The sequence below is a fragment of the Euprymna scolopes genome, chromosome 21 (genome assembly GCF_053919585.1).
Source record: "Euprymna scolopes isolate OS-2025 chromosome 21, ASM5391958v1, whole genome shotgun sequence".
NCBI lineage: Eukaryota > Metazoa > Mollusca > Cephalopoda > Sepiida > Sepiolidae > Euprymna > Euprymna scolopes.
In genome coordinates, this window is record NC_136502.1 from 73,643,922 (window position 1) to 73,670,228 (window position 26,307).

The 26,307-nt window shown below is 29.2% G+C and overlaps 2 protein-coding genes across 3 annotated transcripts in view; both read left to right on the forward strand.

The window, feature by feature from the left end:
• LOC145242847 (protocadherin Fat 4-like) overlaps nucleotides 1–26,307 on the forward strand; it is a 67,132-nt gene that overhangs the window by 26,500 nt on the left and 14,325 nt on the right. The window contains exons 5-8 of the mRNA XM_080105964.1: nucleotides 1,916–1,988; nucleotides 7,992–10,470; nucleotides 10,977–11,124; nucleotides 11,253–11,539. Coding sequence (XP_079962090.1) covers nucleotides 1,916–1,988; nucleotides 7,992–10,470; nucleotides 10,977–11,124; nucleotides 11,253–11,539 — 2,987 coding nt within the window. The remainder of the gene's footprint in view (nucleotides 1–1,915; nucleotides 1,989–7,991; nucleotides 10,471–10,976; nucleotides 11,125–11,252; nucleotides 11,540–26,307) is intronic.
• LOC145242507 (protocadherin beta-15-like) lies at nucleotides 13,141–25,237 on the forward strand. Of its 2 annotated transcripts, XM_080105568.1 has the most exons (4): nucleotides 13,141–13,633; nucleotides 20,246–22,713; nucleotides 23,713–23,860; nucleotides 24,018–25,237. In XM_080105568.1, exons 2-4 carry the CDS (start codon nucleotides 20,263–20,265, stop codon nucleotides 24,419–24,421), a joined length of 3,003 nt encoding a protein of 1,000 aa, XP_079961694.1. In that variant the 5' UTR covers nucleotides 13,141–13,633; nucleotides 20,246–20,262; the 3' UTR covers nucleotides 24,422–25,237. The 2 variants fall into 2 exon arrangements, with proteins under 2 accessions (XP_079961694.1, XP_079961693.1); XM_080105567.1 differs by lacking the exon at nucleotides 13,141–13,633 and having other exon boundaries at nucleotides 20,118–22,713.

Here is a 26,307-nt window from a genome sequence, read left to right on the forward strand (position 1 = left end):
GTTCCTTGTGAACGATTCCCAAACGGTGTTAAGTGGTGGCAGGGGGAGGAGGAATTTATTAGAGAGAAAATATTTTACCACTTCCATTGATCTTAACCGATTTTGGCCGTGACTTCTCAGCAGAAAAAGTATAGAAATCTAAGATTATCGAGGAATTTGAGAAATAATAAGCCTATAACACACCTCAGATATTGTTCTGCCATTTGTGCATATTATATTTGCATGAAATATCTTGATTTTTAATCCTATTAATGTCAAAATCAGACAGGAAAAAATGAGTTCATTTTATTTATATAGAGATGTGTACAACAATTAATTTTGTTACAATACATTAATTTATTTTAAACAAATATTTTTACAATAATTTTTTATTTAGAAAGTAGAAAATAATTATTAGCTATTTCAGTACTGAGTTCAAATTTTCTCTGAAGTTAAATTGAAACTTATACAAGAAATATAGGAAACTGATGCTAATTAAAAAAAAAACATTAAAAAATTATTTTAGTTCAACTTTAATAGACTGAAAAATAAAATAGAATTCTTCATTTATTTTATCAGCTACTGATTTAAATATATCATATTTTTTATAAACAATCTTTAAAAAAGCAAACATACTTTCCTGAAATACTATTGAAGAAGAATTGATTTAGTGTGAAATTAATCAATAAAAATATTGTTTACATATTGTTTTAAATATATTAGAAATACATTCAATTTAAGACTCAGCAAGCAAGCAGGAATATATTAATCTAAAAATAAATTAATATAACCAAAATTGCTTTTTTGTTTTTAAATCATTTCATCACTAAATATTATTTTTTTTTGTCTAACAAAAAATTAACAACAAACTATTTTAATAAATATATGATTTATTTCATTTAAATTCTGAAACTGTATATTTTTGTTCAAATGCAATTTCCAGATGCAAAAAATAATAAAGTGAAATTCATGAAATCAAAATAAAAATTATAAAAATGGCTTTCAAATTTATAAATCTATAAAATAAATTTACAAAGACAAAATTATAAAACAAAGCATTTTCTTTTTGTTTCTAACTTTTAAGTCAAACAAAGCAAATTTCTGAATTTTATGGACAATCATATGTTCAAATATACACATAGATATGTAACAAATATAAAATATATTTTTAAAAAAAATACAAGATCTCTTAATTGTAGTGAAACTTTTTATTTATAATTAATCAGTCCCTTAGCTAAATGAAAAATGATTATATTGATTATTCTAATCCACATATGAATTTAAAAATTCATTTACATAATCACTTTTTTAAATTAAAATAATTCTATTAACACAATAGTTTCCATGTTTTTGCTTGTACAAAAATATGAACAATAGAAAAATCATAGAAATTCCATAAAACTAAGAGTTTATTAATTTTTAAATAAGTCCAAAAATTTTATCTAAATTCAAAAATTACTTGACTTTTTAAAGACGTTTCATTGAATTCTTTTATTGCTGCCAAATCACTTACAATTTTATTTTTTATAGAATATCTGTATTGTTTTTAACAAAATAATGTCTAATTCTATAAAAAATTTAAAAGAATTTTTACAAAAACAAAACATCAGTTTTTTTAATAATCATTAATATTTTAATAAAAAATTTAGTAGATTATTCAGTTAGCAGGATCCTATGTAAAATAGAAGCAAAAAATACTTGCCCTTCTCCTAATGTCTTTGCTTTGTTTGAGTCATTGGCTCTAGCTGCCATAATGCACAGAGCAGACTTGATAGGACTATGGTTTTCTTTCTCTTTCACATATGAACACTCTCCCACATCCACACATAACCATAAACACATTATTTGTAACATATACATGTACACATGTGTGTGCCCCAAAAGGAGGCTAACATTGTCTTCATACAATAGCAGCATCAGCAGCAGCAGTAGTAGCAAAGCAGTACAGCAGGATACAAATACGCATCTTGTCTCTTCATACATTTCTGCTTCATAAATACATATTGCAGGTTAGTTGACATTAACATTTTTATAACTTTCTTTTTATTTCTATCTTTTATGTTTATCTATATTTGTTTTGTGATAGATTAACAATTATTAAATACACTAAGGCCTTTTTTATACAAATTCAATCAGTTCTTTAGTATAGAAAATTCTAACTTTGACACTTTCACCATTTAATCAATTCACCATTTTACAATCTATGAAAAATGTCTGACTCATACATTTGACATGTTTATTTGATACGTTATATTAACATTATTTTAAGGCTTTTCAAAATTTGCTTATACAAGAATTATTGCAAATAAAAAACAAAATAAACTTGAAGAGAGAATTTATTTCAAATTCAACTACATGTTTCTTCTTTCTTATCTTAGTACACATGATATTTTGCTTTGTCTAAACTAAAATGTCCTAACGCCTGAGTTGATTTTACACTATTTCAATGAAAATATTCTAGCAGATAAAAGCAACACATCAAATGTTACTTTCCTCTATTTACAAATTGTATCTGTTCATTACAAATAATATGAATTGAGGACTTTTATAGATTTTCTCTCATATTATTATTATGGTGTAATAGGACCATTAAATATCAAGAAACCTCTCAATTATATCATGCTAATAAAAAAAATCAAATTTGAAATTGTGAAAAATAGCATTTTGAATATGGTTTTGAGCCACTCATAATGATAAAAATTTAATGAATTAATAATATTTTCAATTTCAATTTAACTTTATTCATCACAATATTGCTTGGGAGTATGAAAAAACTAATTTTATTTATTCTAGTACCAAAATAATATTAAATAAGTTAACTTATTCATGGTTGTTGTGTGATAGTCTCATCTGTGCATTGTGGTGGATTTAATTTTGTGAGAATTTTTTTTTTTTTTTTTTTTTTTACTATGATTGTTGAAAACGTTTGTTTGAAAAATAGAAACTATTGTCCTTTATAATAAAGATTAGAATTTTATACATGCAGTGGCCCTGCTGTTTTTAACGGCATCGGCGACCATGGCCCTCCAAATTGTAGAGCCGCGGTAATCTCTGGGAGATAAGTAAAGACAGTACTTTCCTGTTGCTTTTCATCCTGGTTTGGAGGTGTATCTCCCTCCGTAAGTTAAACGCACACCCTAGATACCAACCTGTAAATTTCTACTACTTCTATACAAATGCAAGGAAATATTTTTTAAACTAAATTCAGCATAAAAATATTTTACCTATATATAATGTAAGCATAAACATCATCGCTGTAGATCACAATTACCTGTTTTCGTCATTATTATTATTATTATTATTATTATTTAATGTAATTAAACCATTCTTTTCAATAGAATTTATTTCTACTGAAACTGTGAAAAAGACGAAATATAACCCTAATTTTCATACCCACTACCAAGCTGAAACTACAGGCCTACATCTTATGCAGATGCCACCTATTCCAAAATTAGATTTTAAAAACACAATTACATGCAAAAACCTGAAAAACAGTATAAAAATATATTTTAGAACTCAGATCAGTTTTGGTTATAAATTAAACACAAAAGGATTACCCACTTCCAGACCACTAAGCAGTAATGATCACTCATTCTAAAACAGCTAGTATTTTTGTAAGGACATATAACCAAATAATTTTTATTTCAAAGGCAGATAAATTGTGTGTGCTAATGTGTCTCTGAGAGTCACTAACAAATCTTGGCCTTTTTTATGCTACCCCTTCAATAAACAAATTGACATCTAAGTAAAAAAATAATTACTTTCTTTAAATACTCATCTAACTGAAATCACTATCAATAATTTCCCCCACTCTTTATCTGTGCCTAAACCTAAACATAGATTCCATGAACAAAGCTTCTTTCTTAGAACTGCACGCCCATGGAACTCTGTTCCATTTTCCTGCTTTCCAACTAAGTATAATATGGGTGTCTTCAAGTCCAACGTGAACAAATTCTTGATGAGCCATGCCCTTAAGTAATCCAATTTACCAAATTTCTCCTACTAACGATGATTACATCTTCCATTTGACCACTGTACACTCATTAACCCTTATCCTTGAGTGGCCTATGGGCCTTAGTAAGTGGCATCTCCTTTGTAAAAAAAAAAAAAAAAAAAAAAAAATCACTCAAAGTAAATATTCTGATAAAACTTCAGCTCTGCAACCCATTTTAAAAGTCATAAAAACATGCCCTTTGTTAACTTTATCAACATTAAGTCTCAGTGGCAATGCAAATAAAAATTAATAAAAGAAAAGAAAATAGAAAAGACAGATCACATGTACATGACGTTAATGTAATTGGATCAATAAAAATCAATTTATACATTACTGAATAATTAAAAATGAATTTACCCCCCCCCCCCCAAGTAACTAATTATTTTATGTATAACATGTTTTATTGTAACTTTTAATCAGAAGCCCCCCCCCTTCCCCCTGATTTCCAAGAAATGAAGAAATTAGTCATTAAGTAAAAAAATAAAAATAAAATATAAAAATGGTTACTTGTTCTTAAGAATTACATCTAAAAATAAATTTATATGCAAAATTAACCTTCTCCCAACTCTAAAGTAAAAAATGTTAAAGTATGAGTTCATCAAGGTTCTGTATTCAGTTTGTTGCTTTTCATTTGTGCTTAGAAGCATTGCACAGGGAGTTTTGTATACACTGTCCAGAAAAGATGTTGTATGCTAATGATTTAGTACTTGCATGTGAAATAATGGAAAACCTATTTGTTAAGTTAAAGATTTGGAAGAATTCTTTAGAAAGTAAAGGTCTGAGAATGAATGTTACCAAGACCTAAGTGATGATCAGTGGCTGTAGTGTTTGAAAACTCTCTTAACAGAGAATAGTTCCCCTGCTCATTTTGTGGAAGGAGTTAGATACAATTGCATCTTTTGTAATACTTATAAGCAGGAAGTGCAGTGAAATTATTGGTAGGCTGAGAGAAGATTATCTATTTGTGTGCAAGAAGTGTAAGACAGAATAAATGGAGGAGAAGTCAAGTGTTGAGAAAATATGTTTCGATGGCAAATCTATTGAGGTTTTTGAGAAGTTTTGTTACCTTGGTGATACCATTGAAGCACATAAGTTGAGCAGGTGCTAGTTTGATTGCAAAAGTTGGCATTGATAGAGTAAGCTCAGGGAACTTCGGCTATTACTAACCAACAATGTTACCACTGTTAATCAAGAAAAGATTCTGTTAGACATGTGTATGTAGTGTGATAACGTATAGAAGCGAAACCTAGCCAGTGTGCGTTAATGACATGCTTTCTATGGAGAGCAATGAGTTCTGGTGACCTCATAAGGAGATTAAATCTGGACAGTATATGGGGATATGTGCAAAATAGGAGACTTAGATGACCATATTGAAATGGATGAGAGTTCTTGGGTTAGTAGATGTAGAACAAGAGGTAGTAAGCTCAATAAGCAAAGAAGAGCCAAAGAAAACATGAAAGGAAGTGAACATGGACTTAAGAGAAAAAGGCATAAAATAAAAATCAGGAAAGAGGTAGATTACTTTGGAAATCAATTTCTTAAAGCCGGCTAGTACATGCCAGTATGTGAAACGGTCTTTAAATAGATATTATAAAGAGAATTTGACATATCTAATACAATATGTGAGTGTATGTGTGCGTGTGTGAAGTAAATTTACATAAATCTATATATCTATAATAGTGAAGTGTCTGTCTGTCAGTCTGTGTGTCTGTGTACATTTCTCTACGCAATAACTGTCAACTTTTAGTCTACAGACTTGAAATTTGAAATACAGAGTAGTGAGATTTGGGAAAATCTTTGGAATCGGTTTTCGGCCAGAAATTTGGCTGTTAAGGGGTCAAAGTTCAACGATTTGATCTTTGAGAACTCTACCAAACTCCTCTGACAATTTTGGGTATAAACAATTGAAATTTTAAATATAGGTTCCTTGGACATGGATCTAACTTAATGCGATTTGAGTCCAAAACAGTAATTGTGACGGGGGCATAATAAGGGTCAAAGTTTAAAAAAATTTGACCTCTGCTGTCTCTACCAAATTACTAAAGTAAATTTCTGGTCTAAACATTTGAAATTTTACATAAAGGGTATTCAGAGATAGGGCAAGCTTTTTAATCGATTTGAGTCGAAAATTTGAGCTATAAATATTTAAATCTATGTATGTATGTTTGCATGTCTGCCTAAAACTTTTGATAGAGGCGACGGATCTTCACAAGATCAGTATCGTTTTGAAGCTCGACCCTTCAGACGACAAATACCGAAAAATTGGCTAAAAACATTAATTTCTTCACCCTCAACTGGGCACTTTTCTATAGGGAGGAGTTGCTTTTTTCACCGATATTTTTGAAAGTCATCCTCTCTTTTCGATTGTCTAGCCTTAATTTTAACCTATGTCACTTCCAGTTTGGCGGTGGTTGTAACAGCAAAGACGTTATGTTTTTTCCCCCGTTCTTTTCCTCTTTTGCGGTACGGGTTCTAGCCTGCCTTCCTACTACCACATTTTTTTTTTTGCTCAACATACACCTTCAAACACCCGGGCACCCATGCTAGTATTAAATTATTTTTCATGCACTAAACTGACAGGATATAAATATAAGTTGATATGAAAGATAAATTGTACATTTTCAATAACTATTTTATTAGAAACAATTCATTCTGTTCTAAATTAATAATGGCAAGAAAATATTTTGATTCAGAAAGCAAAATATTATGATATATAAAAAGGTTCTGAAAATACTTAAAAATTACTCATTCATGCTAATTAGATCAAAAAGAGAAAATTTCAAAAATACTTCATTATGTACAAAGATGTTATTAATGCTTTAACCAAAATACTTGTGTCTGTTTTCAATCTAAGATTTCCTTTTAGATTTTGAGTATTTCTACTTACGTCTATAAAATAGATTACTTATGTATGTTACATGCATTCATAAGAAATAAAATTAGTTATTTTATAAATTTTTATACTTTTACATAGATGAACATTAGTTATGTTTTGATCATATATGCAAATGAAATTCAGATAAACACTAGAACAACTTTTTATATTTTTTTATTTATTTGCAGACGTTTATCCTCATCCTCACAGTTGTTATTTCACATTTCAGCCAACTATTCCTCTGGCCTTCGTCAGGTGGTTAACCGCGATGGGAAAGGAATGCTAAGTGTTTTAACTGCATCCTCAGTAATTACTGTCTTCCATAGTTGTCATCATCTCACCCCGTTTTGGCCAACTAATCCTCTGGCTGGCTTTGGTTAAGATTGAAACGGCTATCTTCAGACAATGCTCATTTGGAACCATAGAGTTTCAACGTCTCTATCCATAACGCCACAGGCCCGGAAGGAAACAGTTAAAAGACTCAGCATTCCTATCTCGTAGTTGTTAAACACCTGACGACGGCCAGAGGAATAGTTAACCGAAATGTCGTGAAAGAACTATGAAGATAAGGATAACACTGTAAATAGATAAATAAATACACAAAATACTCATCTCAAAGGATTCCAATACTAAAATAATAACTTTTTATTTGTAATCTAATCAACAAAATCAGCGCTAAAAAACAAAGAACAATAAAAGAACAATTCAGTATGAAAAACAACTGCATTATCAATGAAATTAGAGTGTTTTATGGTTTTGCTTTATTAATTGACATTTTAGATTTATTATATTTTATCAATTAATATTTCAGATTTATTATGAAAACAATGTTCAATCAATAATTTTCATCATGCTATTATGCAAATGTTCGAGGAACTAAATAAAGTTTTTTTTCTTGCATTTCAAATAAAGCATTTTGAATCAAACAAAATGAATTTTGTATATTTTAATTAATTACTGAGAATTAATGATTAAGAATTAATGGTTATAAAATTAATTAATGGTTGTAAATTTACATAATGGTTAAAAATTAATGGTTGTAAAATTTGAAATTAATATTAACTCTGATGGCTTATTAGATGATATGCATGAACTGATATTAGGAGTCCTTAACTAAAATGTATTTTCATATTTTCTTTTTAGGAAAAATACAAAACAAAAAACACAAATAAAAATGACAAAACACAACACAATTATAAACAAGATGATGATGATGCTGTATTTCTTCACATCTGTTATATATGTGATCAAAGGTGAAGACCTGATATACAGTATATATGAAGGAAAAAGTCCAGGTACTTACCTTGGTGACATTGCTTCAGACTCTCATATCATGGATGACATTTCTTTGGAAAATAGAAGACTGATCACTTTCAACCAACTATTACAAGAAATAACGGGCACTTCACAGTTGTTCCATGTCTCTCGGAAGAAAGGAAAACTTTTCACATCGCAGACATTGGATGCTGAATCTCTTTGTACCTACAATACAGAATGTTTCCAAATGGTGGATGTGGCTGTACGACAAGGAAAGACATTCTTGAAGATAATTAAAATTAAAATAATTATAAATGATGTCAATGATAATAAACCAGAATTTCCTGAGAAGAAAATTCATTTGGAATTTCTGGAAGGAAATAGTAAAGGATTTAAAAAATTTATTTCAAATGCAAAAGATAAAGACATTAGTATTTTGAATTCTCAAATCACATATGAATTAAGAGAAAAAAATAACCAACCATTTTCTTTATCAATTCATAAAACACCTTTTGGAACTCCAAAATTAACAATTGTTGGTGAAGAAAAACTAGACAGAGAAAAAAAAGATTCATATATGTTACAAGTGATTGCAAGAGATGGTGGATCTCCATCAAAAGAAAGTGTTTTAGATATTCATATTAAAGTAACCGACTACAATGATAATGCACCAATTTTTAGCAAAGACATTTACAATGTTTCCATTAACAACCAAGAATATGGTGATAAGCCTTTAGTCACAGTTTTAGCAACAGATTTGGATGAAGGAGAAAATAGTAAAGTTTCTTATTATATCAGCACAGAAACATCAGAAGATGTAAAAAATCATTTCAAAGTAAATGATTTATCGGGAGAGGTATTTTTGACCAACAAATTACCCTCAAATCGTAAAAACGTTTATAAATTATTTATTGGTGCAAAAGATGGTGGTAAACCTCCACTAAATGGACTTGCAGGTATATTAGTAAATGTAATTAATACAGAAAATCGACCACCAAAGATTTTTGTGACTTTCATGTCAGAATCAACGGACAAGATTGCAACCATTTCAGAAGACACTGAGATTGGCAGTTTTATTGCTTATGTTAAAGTGACTGATCCTGATGCTGGACAAAATGGGCAAGTCAACTGTGAGTTGCACCATGATAAATTTCGTTTACAGAAATTAAAATCCAAAGAATACAAAGTGACATTGAAACACAAAGTTGACAGAGAAATGCAAGAGCACCATGATGTTACAATCAGCTGCAAAGATGAAGGATCTCCTCCACAACACAGTGATAGCAAGTTCTCCATCAAAGTCAAAGATGTCAATGATGTAAGACCACAATTTACAAAAGATACATTTAAATTCTCTGTGTTTGAGAATGAAAGTCCAAAGACGTCAGTTGGTTCTATCAATGCCACTGATCCTGATCTGGGAGCTGGCAGTAGACTCACATATTCTTTGCTTACGAAAAATGAAGACTTCCTACCTTTCAAGATAACCAGTGATGGCTTGATTTCAACAATCATGTCTCTTGACCATGAGTTCAAAGACATTTATAAATTCAACGTTTTAGTGAAAGATAATGGAAACCCTCCACTTGATAATAGCGTCAATGTCATTGTGCAGATTGAAGATAAAAATGATAATGCTCCATATTTTACCTTTCCCAGTGTGAATCCTTTCAATCTCGATGTCAAATATCATCCACATCATACAAAGAACATCACTCTTCTCAAGGCTGCCGACAGTGACAGTCAAGAGAATGCATTTCTCAAATATGAAATAACTGCAGGCAACGATAAACAGTTGTTTGCCATCAATCATTATACGGGATTGTTGTCTTTCACTCGCTTACTTGGCCATCAAGATGCTGGCTCCTATCACCTGCAGTTTATGGTCAAGGATAGTGGTAGTCCAGTTTTATCTGCAAAGACATCAGTCTTTTTGACATTGACAGTTAGTAACAATACCGCAGATATCTTAAATGCTGCCTATACGCACACTGATATCAAGATCCACCAGTATTTACTCATTGTCATTGTGTTAGTTGCAGTCACCGTTGCTATACCAATTACTGCTGCAATTTCCATCTGCATCCTTCGTTGCATTGATACCAGAAGTGTTGCACAAGCACATCCATTGGCTGACTCTTCCAGCAAATATTATCCCGAACAGGCACATGCAATGCATCCGTCTTACCAGACTACTTATTGGTCTGGTGTGTCTGTTGCTGTGCGAGCAGAACAAGATGTGCTTTGTAGAACTCTACCGGGAAGAGGCAGAAGGCCACAACATCGTGCAGATGTCACAAATGATGGACGGAGAAGTTCTGCTCTGGGAATTAAAGTTCAGACAGCTACTGAGGTCATTTACGAGGTAGGAACTCATTTTTCTTTTTTATTTACAATTTTTATTTTCTCATTATTTGAAATAACTGTCTTTAAAATTATGAAACAGTATTTTTAGTTATTGTAGTAAATTACTTGACTTAGTCTTGCATAATCTTTCATAAAAAATCTAATTCTAGGAGTTTAATTCAATAATAAAAAAGATTAAAAATGTCTTCAGTTTTATCTTGACTGCAAATTCATCCAGACCAATTCTGTTGGCAAAATGGGAAATTAGGAATCAACACAAGTAGCATATTTTCCTCTCACTTCACTTTTCATTTGATGCAAATACAAGAAGTTTTATATGTCAGCATTATTTGGCATATTATTTTATAAACATATATACATCCTCTTATATTTTATGAAGTAGTTGTGTTTATCAAAATGAATTAGATCAAATAAAAATAGTAATAAATCTTGTATATACACCAAATATTAAAGAAAAACATTTTATTTTATTTCAAATAGTTTTATACTTTGCTCTATTCAAAGGAAATCCGAGGGGCAGCTGGTGGTAAGAGACACGAAGAAAGAAACCACATGGCTTCTACCTGTCATCCCGATATGGGACCTTCTTCTCACTCAGACCAAGATGATCCGTATTCTGAAAGATATGCTAACCATTGTCAAAATGTACCTGGTAAGTTGAAGATTTTATTTTTATTAATTTAGCTTTAAAATACAGTGTAAATTTAAAATTTGAATATTATTTTAAATATTAATATCAAAATTGATTAAATAAAATAATCATCGTATTGGTCATTTCAGCATCTGAAACATCAGATTATTATGAACCACATTCAGCAGAGAATATTCACGAGGAATACACAGATATGAAACCTTCGTTACAAACATTCATGTCTCCTGGAGATACAAGAACTCTTCCAAGACGGATGTATAAGGCAGATGCTGACCCTAACTCTGATTATAGGCAGTGGGGTAGTCTGAAGAAGAATGCAGCAGATAGACGCACATCTGAAACGCAGCTGCATTTGCACAATGTTGATGCAGACAATGTTACATGTGAGCCTCAACAAGAACAAACACAATCAGAAGTAGAAACTATACAAGATGACAAAGAGATAGAAAACATTGAGAATAGAGAAAACCTTCAACAAGATTCTCCACCAAACACTCCAACATCAATGCATTCAATACAAACATAAAATTACAATCAATTATTTGGTAAAATCCATTTTTTAACAATATTTTACATACAATCTTCAAATGGGCTTTTGTATACTAAAAACATTAGTCATATTAGATCATAGAAATAATCAACCATTGAAATATATTACTTCACAAAAAGGAAAAATCTACTTTCACTCTTCAGAGAAACCAAATCAGTTATTGAGAATTGTGGCAGTGAATAAGAAGGTAATGATGAAATAAATTATGTATGAAAAACAATTTCCTAGCAGAAACCTAATAAGATACGGGTCTGATTTAAGAAAGAGCAAAGTGAAACATTTCTTTTAATGTTTTTCTTCTTAGATGCAAGCAAACATAAGTTTAAATTTGAAAAATTTGGAAAATTCATATAGAAGATCAAAACAGTGAAAAATTAAAAGGCCATTCTTTCTATCCATTCATTAGAAAAATCCCATTATTTTTTTTATTTTGAAAATAGAATACATACAAAATAAAAATATATATGTAGATAATTGTATAATAAAAAATAGTTTGCTTTTTTTTTTTTTATTAAAGTAAATTATTTTTGTCTATTTCATATAAGAATAAAATAGGTCAGAATATTTTTCTAAGTTTGAAATTGAAAGTCATCAAAAACTGATGACAAATGTTGAAATTCAATTATGAATTAAAGAATATTGTTTACGTTCTGTTTCAAATATATAAGAAAAATATTCAACTTAAAATCAAAACATGGATGGATATATTACTTAATCTAAAAAGTAAATTAATATAAGTTTTAAAAATTTATTTTCATTATTAAACATTAATTTTATATCAAATAAGAAATTAATAGGAAAATATTTTAATAATCTAATTCAATGTTGAAATTTAATTTTCAAATTAATTTATTTAAATACAATTCTAAGAAACCTCAAACAATCATGATATCAAAATAAAAATAACAATATTATTTTTCAAATTCATAAATTTGAAAAATATCAATGATTATGAAAACAAAACAATTTCTTTTGGTTTCTAACTTTGAAATCAAAGAAAAAAAAAATTCTGAATTTAGTTCTTGTCACATATTCACACCAATATTTTCAAAACGGATCTGTGTATACAAACACAAAATTTGTTTTTTTAAAAATAAGATTCTGAAATTTTAGTAAAACTTCTTATTTCTCAATAGTAATAATAGTAACTACAATCTAAAAGATTTCTATTTGTATATTAATCAAATTAACATGAAATTAAAGAAAATACTTTTTAATAGACATTTTTCAGTTTAAGGTATTTTTCTAACATAGCAGAACTTTTTACATTTACAAAAATATAAACAATGATAAAATTGTAGAAATTTCATAAAGTTGAAAACACATTTAATTAATTTTTAAATTAACTTCAAAAGGTTTTATCTAAATCTGAAAGTTATTTAATTTTTTGAAAGGTGTTTAATTGATTTATTTTTTCTGTTAAATGACTTAAATTTTGTATATTTTATAAATTATCTCTATTTTTTGTGAACAATAAAAACAAGGTGTTTAAGAGAATTATGACTGATTTGATAAATAATAAGACAGTTTTTACATTAAAAACAAAAAAGAACTTATAAGTGTGCTTAATAACTTTTACCTTAAATCTAATATTTATTAATCCTTTTTGCTTATTCAGCTGTTCTTCAGTAAAATAAAAAGCATGAAATACTTGCAGTTCTCTTGATAATTTTTATGCTTTGTTAGAGTCATTGGCTCTAGCCACCATGATACACAGAGCAGACTTGATAGGACTGTGATTTTCTTTCTTTTTCATATTAGCACTCTCCCACTTCCATACATAAACATACACACACTGTAACATACACATACACACACATGTGTGTGTGTGCCCAAAAGGAGGCTAACATTGTCTCCATACAATAGCATCAGCAGCAGTAGCAGTTGAGCTGTACACTAGGATACAAATACGCATCTTGTTTCTTCATACATCTCTGCTTCATCAATACAACATTGCAGGTTAGTTGACATTAACATTTTTATAACTTTCGTTTTTTTAAATTTGTATCATTTATGTTTATTTATATTTGTTTTGTAACAGATTAACAACAATTAAATGCATCAAGGCTTTTCTTTATACAAATTCAATCAGTTTTCTAGCATAGAAAATTCTAACTTCGAAATTTTCACAATTTAATCAACTCACTATTTTGCAATCATCGTACAACATGTAAAAATGTCTGACTCATACATTTGGCATGTTTATTTAAAACGTTATATTAATATATTATAAGTTTATTCAAAATTTGTTTATACAAGGATTATCGCAAACCTAAAAAAAAAAAAAAAAAATCAAGCTTGAAGGAAATTTTATTTAAATTTTAATTATGATTTTTTTAAATTATTTTAGAACACGCAGTGATTTTCTTTGTTAAAATGACACAATCTTCAGAAACTAAATGTTTGAAAATAAATTATAATAAATTGGTATATCACTCTTTAGCAATAATCCTTGTTTACATGTTATACCATTTTGATGAAAATATACCATCAGCATAAGACAATACATTAAATGTTATCTTTCTTTATTTCAGACATTATCTTTTTAATAGCATGATATTATCAGGTTTCATTACAAATTTTCACTTTTATGTTAACCAATGATAAAATTGAAATTGAATAAGCATTCATTTCATTTAACTTTATTCACTACTAGTTATCTTGAAATGTTTAAAATCTGCTTTTATTTAAGTAATAAAATAGTAGAGTTGTATTTACATGTTGTTTCCCAGTAGTACTGTGCATGCATGGTTGCTGTATAAAGAAACAGAAACAGCTTATGCTGACTACACCCCTTAAATATGATTCTACTTTCTTTTGTAGGTGATTATATATAAAAAGCCTAAAAAGACTTGGAGTTAAAAATTTTTTTCTTTTTTTTTAGAACATAAAGTAGGAAATCAGTTTCACCTATAAACTTAACATAAAAAGATCATCTACTTATGGGCCACTCTCTTCCAAACCCGCAAGCATTTTTAAAGAAATATAACCAAATAATTTTTCTTAAAGGGAGATTTATTTTGTGTGTATGTTCATGTGTTTGGGAGAGGGGTCAACAAGTCTTCGACCTTTTGTTATACTGAAACCAAATTAACATGTAATTAAAAAAAAAAATGATTACTTTCCATCACTTAAAGTAAGTATTATAGAAAAACTTGAGCTCTCCACCCCATTTTCAAAATCATAAAATATCAAGCCATTACTTACCCTCCGGATAGCAATGCAAATAATAATTAATAAAAAAAATGGGGAAGATATGTGTGATATTGATGTGATGGGACAATTAAAAATCAATTTATAACTGGACAGTTAAAAGTCAATTTTGACCCTCCCCCAAAAATGAAGTAATCATATTATTTACTACATGTTTTACTGTGTATTTTGAAAGCCCTCACATCTCAAACCCTCCATTAATTTTTAAGAAATTAAGAAATTGACAAATAATTCAAAGCAAATAAATAAAAAAATTGTTACATGTCCTTAAGAATGACATCTTATATTAAATTATTATTTATTTTGTTGTTTATTTGTACTGCAAGGTTTTTCAGGCTATTTATATGTAATCACCTAATGAAGACAGAATCTAATTTTCCATTTTTGGATGAAGTAACATAGGTAACAGGGTTACAATAAGATGCTGTAAACATTATTATTAGCATTTAAGGAGACAAACTTCTGCGAAACTGATATCCCAGTTTAAAGTCACAAATAATTTTTTTTTTTAATTTAATGCAGTTTTAAACACTGTTAAAAATTTAAATCTAATTTTCTTATTAGGCGAAGTAGTGCTGAGCATAGGTTTCCAATAATACACAAACATTATTAACTTTTAATAAAAGAAACTTAATCCTGATTTTGTGTCTGACTCTGTCTTCATATGGAAGTGAATAAAAAAATGATATATTATTTCTCCATCAGCACCAATCAGATATATTTGGCGTTTATTTAATTATTTTTTTGAATCAAGTTATTTATTTGTGTTTTAATTGTTTATTGAATAACTAAATGAATATATATATATATATATATATATATATATATATATGTACACACAGTGCTGCTAAAAAGAAAGTCCGCACTTGTCATTTTTTCAAAAACCTCAAATTAAAGCTAAAGAAATGTAACTGTTTAAACAATCTCTACCTCATTTGATTAGCGTTTTTATTCCTCTGTAATTTTACCTGTTCATATTTGATTTTTAATTGACGTATCCTAGTGTTCCCGTCAATTTAAAAAACTTACTTAAAATTGAGAAGGCAGAAAGAAACTCCGCACATTGGAAAATTGTTATTTAAATGTAACTTAAGAACATTAATGCAACAAAAATACAATAGGCACACAATGAACTAGTTATTATTTAGTAGCATAGCCTTTCTGCAATATGACAGCCTGCAAACTTTGGGGCATTCTCTTGAATTAGTCTGTGACATTACTCCGGTGAAAGGGTAGCTCACTTTTCTTTAATTTTTGTCCAAAGTTTTTCTAGATTTGAAATTTTATCATTGCAATGATGTTACTTGATGTAATGCCATACATTTTCAATAGGATTGAGGTTTGGAGATTGTGCAGGCCAATCCAAACACGGAATATCATGCTCTTCAAGGAATCTTTTGACATTATCAGCTATGTGAATGGGAGCATTATCCTGCATGAAGATGGGATTATCATCCAAATTCCTGCCAAAGTAGGGTAGAAAATGCTCAGTCAACATATTAATGTACTTGGTCGAATTAATTCAACCTTGCAAGCAACCTATAGGCCCTGGATCATTGGCACTAATAACGCCCTACACCAAAACTGACCTTCCATCACCTTACAGCATTGAAACTGTGCATAAGATTATTCTTTGTTCTTCCTTCGAAGGACATACTGCCTACCATCACTTCTTAGCCTATTGAACTTACTTTCGTCGCTAAAAATGTCTTTCAACCAATATGAAGAGTCATGATCTTCATTGCATCTGATGAAGTTCAGACAATGTTTTCTGTTCTTTACAAAAATCAATGGCTTGCATCTTGGAACACAGCTTTGCATATTAAATTCCTTCAATCTGTTCCTAATTATAGAAAGAGAGCACTTTTTAACAAGATTTCACTGTTGTTGGATTTTGGGAGCCATTTCAAATCTGTTGCTGAGGTTGCGGATGTTGATAGCATTGTCTTCCCTTAAGTAACTCTAGGACGACCAGATTAAGGGACATCACACACACTACCGGTGTTTTGGTGCTTTTACACAGCCATTCCTACCATTTTCTTATCACATTTCAATCTGCGGCTGATTTCTCAATTGGATAAACCAGAAAGGTTGAAATTAATAAGCTCCTGAGAGACTCAAGTTATATGTACTAAACGTTACATTGTATAACCTAGGAATAACAACAATTACGATTACAGATGCTAAAAGGTGGATATGTTAAGCTGGTTTTAAACTTAATTGTTGCTGAGTTTCTTTTTGCCTTCTCGATTTGAAGCTAATTTTTTAAATTGATGTGAACACTAGGATACATCAATTAAAAGTCAAATATGACCAGGTAAAATTATAGAGGAATAAAAGGCGAATCAAATGAGGTATAGTTTGTTAAACCAGTTACATACAATTTAGTTTAAATTTGCGGTTTTTGAAAAAATTACTAGTGCAGACTTTCTTTTTGGCGGCTATATATATATATATATATATATATATATATATGTGCTAATAACATAATGGAGAAAAGTAGTGAAAAACTAGGTTAGCTCAAATCAAAGAGCTATACCAGGCAAATTGCTATTTGAGTCTGAAAATCCAACTGACTTGAAAGAGAGAGGCAGGGATTGAACTGGTTAAATATATTTTTGTATATATATTTCAAGTAGATTTGCATAAAAATAGAAACTGTATACGTGGAAAATTTTTGTGTACATTAAAAAAACAATAACATACAGAAGAATGGAAGAGAAAAACAAATAAGATGTGAAATATAAATGTTGGTATAAAAAAATATAAACCATAAGTGTTCAAGTTAAAATTTTTTCCTCCATTTCTAATAACTATGGAAATGTATTTTACCTTTAATTTCACCACTGGTTTAATTACAATCATTATGTTTTTTTTTGTTTTTTTTTACTTTTACCATATGTAACTATATTTGTTGCTTTTGTTGTTTTTTTTTGTAATATGTTTTGTCTGTTATTTACTCAGATTCATTTTGTCATCTTTGTAAATGATGTCCTTTATTACTTAAATATAACTGCTTTTTTTATTTATGTGTTCTTATTAGTCGTAAGGTAAGAAAAAGAAAAATTAAACATAGGGATGAACCCATGCACATACACACACGTCCTATATAGTGGAAATTATTTTATATCAATACTAATTATTAGGTATTGCAACAATTTAGTTAAGTAAATGATGGAAATTAGTATATAATATTGCTATGTTATTACAGAATGACATATAAATGTAAAAGAATCTAAGTATTCAAATAAGTATGTACCTTAATTAGGAGACCATTTACAAAAGTAAGCAGAAGCAAATCAAAAGAAAACAATTAATAGTTAATTTGCTGAGAATGTTAAAGTATTTTACAGAAAGTGTAGTTCGTAAAGTATACTTTTATTTTTTATTTAAGAAATTTGAATTCATTTTGTAAATACTATTTAAAAAAATTAAATATGACATTGTACTGTAATTTCTAACTTTTGAAAAAAAAAATACCATCATCCATTGTACTTCAACATATTAATGGCTTCTTTATTTATATATAAAAAAAAATATGTAAAAAAAAAAGTAGAGTACCAGTGAAAATACTAAAATTTAAATTACAATAATGCCAATTAAATATTAAGGTATTCCTTTATTTTATACTAACCAACACCAGTGCTTTGAAAGTCTTTCTCCACTCAAACAGATTTCTTAACTGGAATAAATATTTCAGATTCGGAATAAAAAAAAGAAAAAAAAAGAAACAAAATGAAATATATTTATGCCAACAAAATAGTGAGGAAAACTAGTAAAAAGAATAGGCTAGATAAATTAAATAGATGCCAGATTGTTATTTAGACCTGATATTGAACATCTGACTGAGAAATAAAATTATATAAACATTGTGAGAAGTTTATGCAGATTGACCAATGTTTCTCCATTTTTCATGTCATCAAGGCTCAACATGGATTTCATGGTAGAAAAGCTTAAAGACAAATCCATCCTAAAATAAGAGGCTAAGACAATGACCACCCTCCCAGCTCTTTTGCTAATTAAATATCCACCCCTTCCCGCTTTGGTCATCTGGGTCAGCTACATACAGCTAAAAATCTGCTTAGTTTAGGAGTACACTATTTCCATTTCTTCATTTTAATAAACATTACTCATTGGCTGATCCGTATAGACTCCTCACAATATATATAAAAGCTCTATATGTGTATTGAGCACCTATCAAGAAACATTGGTTTTAGTTCATGCTAGTAATATACCTGAACTTAATCAATTAATATATATATATGCAAACACAGAGAGAGAGAGAGAGAGAGAGAGAGAGAGAGAGAGAGAGAGAGAGAGAGAGAGAGAGAGAGGTTAAATTTGTTAAAAATAATCTGGTGTGTGTGTGTATATATATATATATATATATATATATATATATATATATATATATCAATTATATTAGCATTAAGATGGACTCTTATAAAAATTTGATGTGCATTAAAAATAATACACAGTAACATACAAAAGAATGGGAGTTAAATTTTTTTTTTAAAGAAATATTTTTATGGTAGCAAATTTAACTTCAGTTGGGAGCGACTTAAAAACAGTATTAATCATTCAATAGTATGATCCTTAACTTTAACTTTGAGAATAATCCTTATTGAAAATTGGTAGGTTGATAGATGATACAGAAAATTAGTATTTCCCTAAAATAATATTCTATTTTTTATTTGTATTGACAAGTTGATAACATCTAATGTATGTTAACTGAATTGACATCAATATTAAATTATTTTTAATACACTTAAGAGACATCATCATATTCAGTTTTGAACCTATAAATGGGTTGACTTATATACATTAGAGGGATTCATAAGAGATGTTCATACTTTTGCATACATATGGAGAAAATGTCATATTCTTTTCATATGTGAAAGTGATTTCAGATACACATTAAAATAATTTTTGTATTAGCTGTAATCTATATAAAAAACAAACAATGCCATGGTAGAGGGAATAACTATAAAAAAAAGTAAAAATCTATGAATTCAGTACAAAAAATATTGAATTAGAAGTGATTTTAGAACCTGGTAAGCAAACAGTCTGTTTAATGAGTTTCTACTTTCATTTCATCAATCGACATATTAGATTTATTATATAAGCATACTGCTTAATCATTTTCTTTATTTTGTCTTTAAGTAATCGCTTGATGCAGAAACTTTTAAAGTTTTCATTTTCTTTTTAATTTCAGGTAAAGTATTTTGAATCTAACAAAGTTTATTTGTTATATTCAAAAGTGATTATTTTCCTAAGATTCAACATTGGTGACTTATTCGATTTACATGTATGATGCGATGTTATGACATGTAACCTAAAATGTGTCCTTTTTTTCAGGAAAAATACAAATAAAAATGACAAAATATAACACAAGTGTTTACATGTTGATAATGATGATGCTGTATTTCTTCACATCTGTCATACATTTGATCCATGGTGTAGATCTGAGATACAAAATAGATGAAGGAAAAAGTCCAGGAACTTACCTTGGTGACATTGCTTCAGACTCTCATATCATGGATGACATTTCTTTGGAAAATAGAAGACTGATCACTTTCAATCAATTATTACAAGAAATAACGGGCACTTCACAGTTGTTCCATGTCTCTCGGAAGAAAGGAAAACTTTTCACTTCACAGACATTGGATGCTGAATCCCTTTGTACCTACAATACAGAATGTTTCCAAATGGTGGATGTGGCTGTACGACAAGGAAAGACATTCTTGAAGATAATTAAAATTAAAATAATTATAAATGATGTCAATGATAATAAACCAGAATTTCCTGAAAAGGAAATTCATTTGGAATTCATGGAAGGTGTAAAAAAAGGATTTAAAAAATCTATTTCGAATGCAAAAGATAAAGACATTAGTATTTTGAATTCTCAAATCACATATGAACTAAGAGAACAAAATAATCAACCTTTTTCTTTATCAATCCAAAAAACACCTTTTGGTATTCCAAAACTAAGCATTATCGGTGAGGACACATTAGACAGAGAAGAAAAAGATTCATACATGTTGCAAGTGATTGCAAGAGATGGTGGATCTCCATCAAAAGAAAGTGTTTTAGATATCCATATTAAAGTAAAAGACTTCAATGATAATGCACCAGTTTTTAGCAAAGATATTTACAATGTTTCAATTAATAACCAAGAATATAGTGATAAGCCTTTTGTCACAGTTTTAGCAACAGATTTGGATGAAGGAGAAAATGGAAAAGTTTCTTATTATATCAGCACAGAAACATCAGAAGATGTAAAAAATCATTTCAAAGTAAATGGTTTATCAGGGGAAGTATTTTTGACAAACAAACTGCCCTCAAATCGTAAAAAAGTTTATAAATTATTTATTGGTGCAAAAGATGGTGGTAAACCTCCACTAAATGGACTCACAGGTATATTAGTAAATGTAATTAATACAGAAAATCGACCACCAAAGATTTTTGTGACTTTCATGTCAGAATCAACGGACAAAATTGCAACTATTTTAGAAGACACTGAGATAGGCAGTTTTATTGCTTATGTTAAAGTGACTGACCCTGATGCTGGACAAAATGGACAGGTCAACTGTGAGTTGCACCATGATAAATTTCGTTTACAGAAATTAAAATCCAAAGAATACAAAGTGACATTGAAACACAAAGTTGACAGAGAAATGCAAGAGCACCATGATGTTACAATCAGCTGCAAAGATGAAGGATCTCCTCCACAACACAGTGATAGCAAGTTCTCCATCAAAGTCAAAGATGTCAATGATGTAAGACCACAATTTACAAAAGATACATTTAAATTCTCTGTGTTTGAGAATGAAAGTCCAAAGACGTCAGTTGGTTCTATCAATGCCACTGATCCTGATCTGGGAGCTGGCAGTAGACTCACATATTCTTTGCTTACGAAAAATGAAGACTTCCTACCTTTCAAGATAACCAGTGATGGCTTGATTTCAACAATCATGTCTCTCGACCATGAGTTCAAAGACATTTATAAATTCAACGTTTTAGTGAAAGATAATGGAAACCCTCCACTTGATAATAGCGTCAATGTCATTGTGCAGATTGAAGATAAAAATGATAATGCTCCATATTTTACCTTTCCCAGTGTGAATCCTTTCAATCTCGATGTCAAATATCATCCACATCATACAAAGAACATCACTCTTCTCAAGGCTGCCGACAGTGACAGTCAAGAGAATGCATTTCTCAAATATGAAATAACTGCAGGCAACGATAAACAGTTGTTTGCCATCAATCATTATACTGGATTGTTGTCTTTCACTCGCTTACTTGGCCATCAAGATGCTGGCTCCTATCACCTGCAGTTTATGGTCAAGGATAGTGGTAGTCCAGTTTTATCTGCAAAGACATCAGTCTTTTTGACATTGACAGTTAGTAACAATACCGCAGATATCTTAAATGCTGCCTATACGCACACTGATATCAAGATCCACCAGTATTTACTCATTGTCATTGTGTTGGTTGCAGTCACCGTTGCTATACCAATTACTGCTGCAATTTCCATCTGCATCCTTCGTTGCATTGATACCAGAAGTGTTGCACAAGCACATCCATTGGCTGACTCTTCCAGCAAATATTATCCCGAACAGGCACATGCGATGCATCCGTCTTACCAGACTACTTATTGGTCTGGTGTGTCTGTTGCTGTGCGAGCAGAACAAGATGTGCTTTGTAGAACTCTACCGGGAAGAGGCAGAAGGCCACAACATCGTGCAGATGTCACAAATGATGGACGGAGAAGTTCAGCCCTGGGAATTAAAGTCCAGACAGCTACAGAAGTCATCTATGAGGTAGGAATTCATTTTCAATTTTTACTTTTAAATAACTATATCAATCCAACCTTGGCTAAGAACCTTTACTCTCATTTTTCTTTTGTTACTTTGTAAGAAATATAAATGGAGAATTGTATGTAATAAAAATTGTCATGTAATAAAATTTAATAGACATCTTACAAAAACTTAAAAAAAAACAAAAAAACAATGGCTACAGAAGTCATCTTAGAGGTTAGAATTTTTTTTTATTTTTTTTTTCCTTAAAATTTGTATCTCACTAATTATTTTAAATTGCTTTTTTTTTTTTTAGAAGTAATAAAGCAATATTTTTTGCTAAGTGCTTGTAGTTAATTTGTATTTAGTAAGAATTCAACTCATTATTATGAAACAAAAATGTAAAAATGCTATTTTCAGCTTGGCCAGTGATATGGCAACATTGCATTTAACATCTCTAGCATGTTTATCCATCAGACTGGCTTTTCATTACATTCACCTTTAGGAAGTTTTACGCGTCTGCATTATTAGCTGCATTTTTGTTGAATACAAATAAAATGTTGTGTAAAAAACAAAACAAAAGAAAAAACAACTCTTTATTAACTTGTTTTCATCATATTATCAACATGATTGGGATGATGCGGATTGTTCACATTACATTTAAGCTTCTGCTTATCAGTGCAGTCAGGGAAGCAGGAAACAGGAAGGGAATTCTAAAGTCTAGCAGTCTGAGAGAAGACTTAACAGTGAAGGGGTGGGATTTTGCTGTTGAGTTAGTTGGGAGTATGTATGTCTAGAGGGAAAAATTGCTATGAGTTTATCAGAGTACATTTCATGAAAGTACTTGTAAAACAGGAACAGGGATGCAACATTCTCATCTTATAAGCTATTTCGCTCTCTTTTGCTCATCAACATAATTTATAATATAAATTATTAAATCTAATACACATACATAAGAGTAAAGTTAAAGAAAATAAGTTCATTTTATTTCATATGTATTTATATATTTTGCTCCATTGAAAGGAAATCCGAGGTGCAACTGGTGGTAAGAGACATGAAGAGAGAAACCACATGGCTTCTACTTATCATCCAGACATGGGACCTTCTCCTCAATCAGACCAAGAAGATCCGTATGCTGAAAGATATGCTAATCATTGTCAAAATGTACCTGGTATGTTTTTCATTTTTATCAATTAAGCTTTAAAATCCAGTGTAAAAATTAAAGCTTGAATATAATTCACTTTAAAATATTTATATAAAGATTGATTAAATAAACTAATCTCCGTTTTGGTCATTTCAGCAAACTTAATTTCCTGTATTCATTTCAGCATCTGAAACATCAGATTATTATGAACCACATTCAGCAGAGAATATTCACGAGGAATACACAGATATGAAACCTTCATTACAAACATTCATGTCTCCTGGGGATACAAGGACTCTTCCAAGACGGATGTATAAGGCAGATGCTGATCCTAACTCGGACTATAGGCAGTGGGGTAGTCTGAAGAAGAATGCGGCAGATAGATGCACATCTGAAACGCAGTTGCATTTGCACAATGTTGATGCAGACAATGTTACATGTGAGCCTCAACAAGAACAAACACAATCAGAAGTAGAAACTATACAAGATGACAAAGAAAAAGAGATAGAAAACATTGAGAATAAAGAAAACATTCAACAAGATTCTCCACCAAACACTCCAACATCAATGCATTCAATACAAACATAAAATTACAATCGATTATTGCTTAAGAATATTTTACATACAATTCTCTCTGGGATTTCAGGATTTAAATTTTTAATTAATATCAGATCTTAGAAATAATCACTCATTTAAATTAATATTCAGTTAGTTTTTATGTTATGTAACTAAAAATGATTAGCCACTCAGCATAATTTAAAAAAGAAAAGCTGACACAAGATTTCTTTAAATATTTTATTTTGCTCATCTTTCATCATCTATTGCTTCATAAAAAATAAGAATCTACTTCTAATCTTAAATGAAATGTACTTATCACTATTTCATACTATATTATTTGCATTTACTTACATGTAAATACTTTATGACAAATGATCAGTTTAATCTCCATATAAACAAACGAAAAATAATAATAATCGAGCCAACTCTAAAAATTAGCTTTTAATTATTATTTCTGATATTTCATAAAATACTTTTTATCTACTATTCTTTGAAGAAATCAAATAATTTACTGTATTGAGATTATTATTATTATTATTATATTATGTGGATTTATTTATGGAATTTCTTCACTGAAAAGCGATCTATTTATTTTCACATGAAAAATGAATTAAGAAACAAATGTCTAAATGAGCTTTCTTGATTTTAAAATAGAAATTTAGGAGTTTAAACATCAGAATGTAGCAATATATTAAAAGCTAGGATGAAAAAATTATGAATAAACATTTATTTTATAGCACAATCTTATATAGATACAATGTTTCTATTTTTATAAGAAATAAAAAAGTGAAACATTACTTTTAATCATTTTTATATGTGAGTTTAAATTTGAAAATAATAAAAAAATATGAGAACTGCAAACAAAAAATCTTTTTTAAATTCTTTCTTTGGAAAAGATCCAAATTTTTGATAATTTTGAAAATAAAATATATACAAAATCAAGAAAACATGTAAAGATTAACAATAAAATACATGCATTAATAATTTTTATGAAGCTAAATTATTTTACAAACCGTAAGCAAATATTTGACAAAAGGAGTCAAATCACAACATAAGTGTGATAACGGTAGAGATATCTTTGAAAAACCGATAATTATAAAATTTAATTAAAAAATGAAATATCTTTTAATTTTAACTTAACATTATTAGCGTTAAAAATCAAACGAAATTATTTTTTTTATCAATTACTGATTCAAGCACATCAATAGGAATGTCAACAGAAAAATATTTTCTTCTTATAAAGATGCTTTTAAAAAAATACATTTAAAAAAAATAATATTAAAGAAAAATTGATTAATTTAATATTTTATTAATGAATAAAAACTGTTTATTACTTGTTTAAAATATAATTACATTTTATTTATATTTAACTTCAAGAGTCAAACACGTTGAGCAATGAATATGAAGTTTTATGTGTAAAAATTAAGTAATGTTGGACAAAACAAAGGACATTGCTAGTGGATACACATATTTAATCTATATAAATAAAACAGTAGATGCATATATGTATGTATACATGTCTGTGTGAAAATATTGAACTGATAAACTCATTTATTTCTTATTCCGTGGAATTTCCACAGGTCCTGCGAGTTATTATTATTTGACATTATTATGATAGAATGATAGTTTGAAATAAAAATTAGTAATTTAAATAAATGCGATAGAAGTTATGCATGATTATGCCGGAAGTGACTCATAATTTGATTGATTGATGATGATATAGCAGATCTATACTCATTAATAAAAAGACAAAAAGAAAAAAAATAGTTAAAATAAAGAAAAAGAAGCAAAAGAGAAAAATCTATATAAATAAAAGAGTAGATGTCTGTGTGTAAATATTTAACCAATAAACTCTTAAACTACTAGTCACATAACACTGAAATTAACAGGAAATAACAATCATGCACCAAGGATGG

Bases quoted from the DNA above. Each gene is read 5' to 3' on its own strand.
- LOC145242507 (XM_080105568.1), top strand. From the start codon at position 20,263: ATGACAAAATATAACACAAGTGTTTACATGTTGATAATGATGATGCTG. The intron at 22,714-23,712 runs GTAGGAATTCAT...CTCCATTGAAAG, and splicing joins CTACAGAAGTCATCTATGAG to GAAATCCGAGGTGCAACTGG. The intron at 23,861-24,017 runs GTATGTTTTTCA...TATTCATTTCAG, and splicing joins TCATTGTCAAAATGTACCTG to CATCTGAAACATCAGATTAT.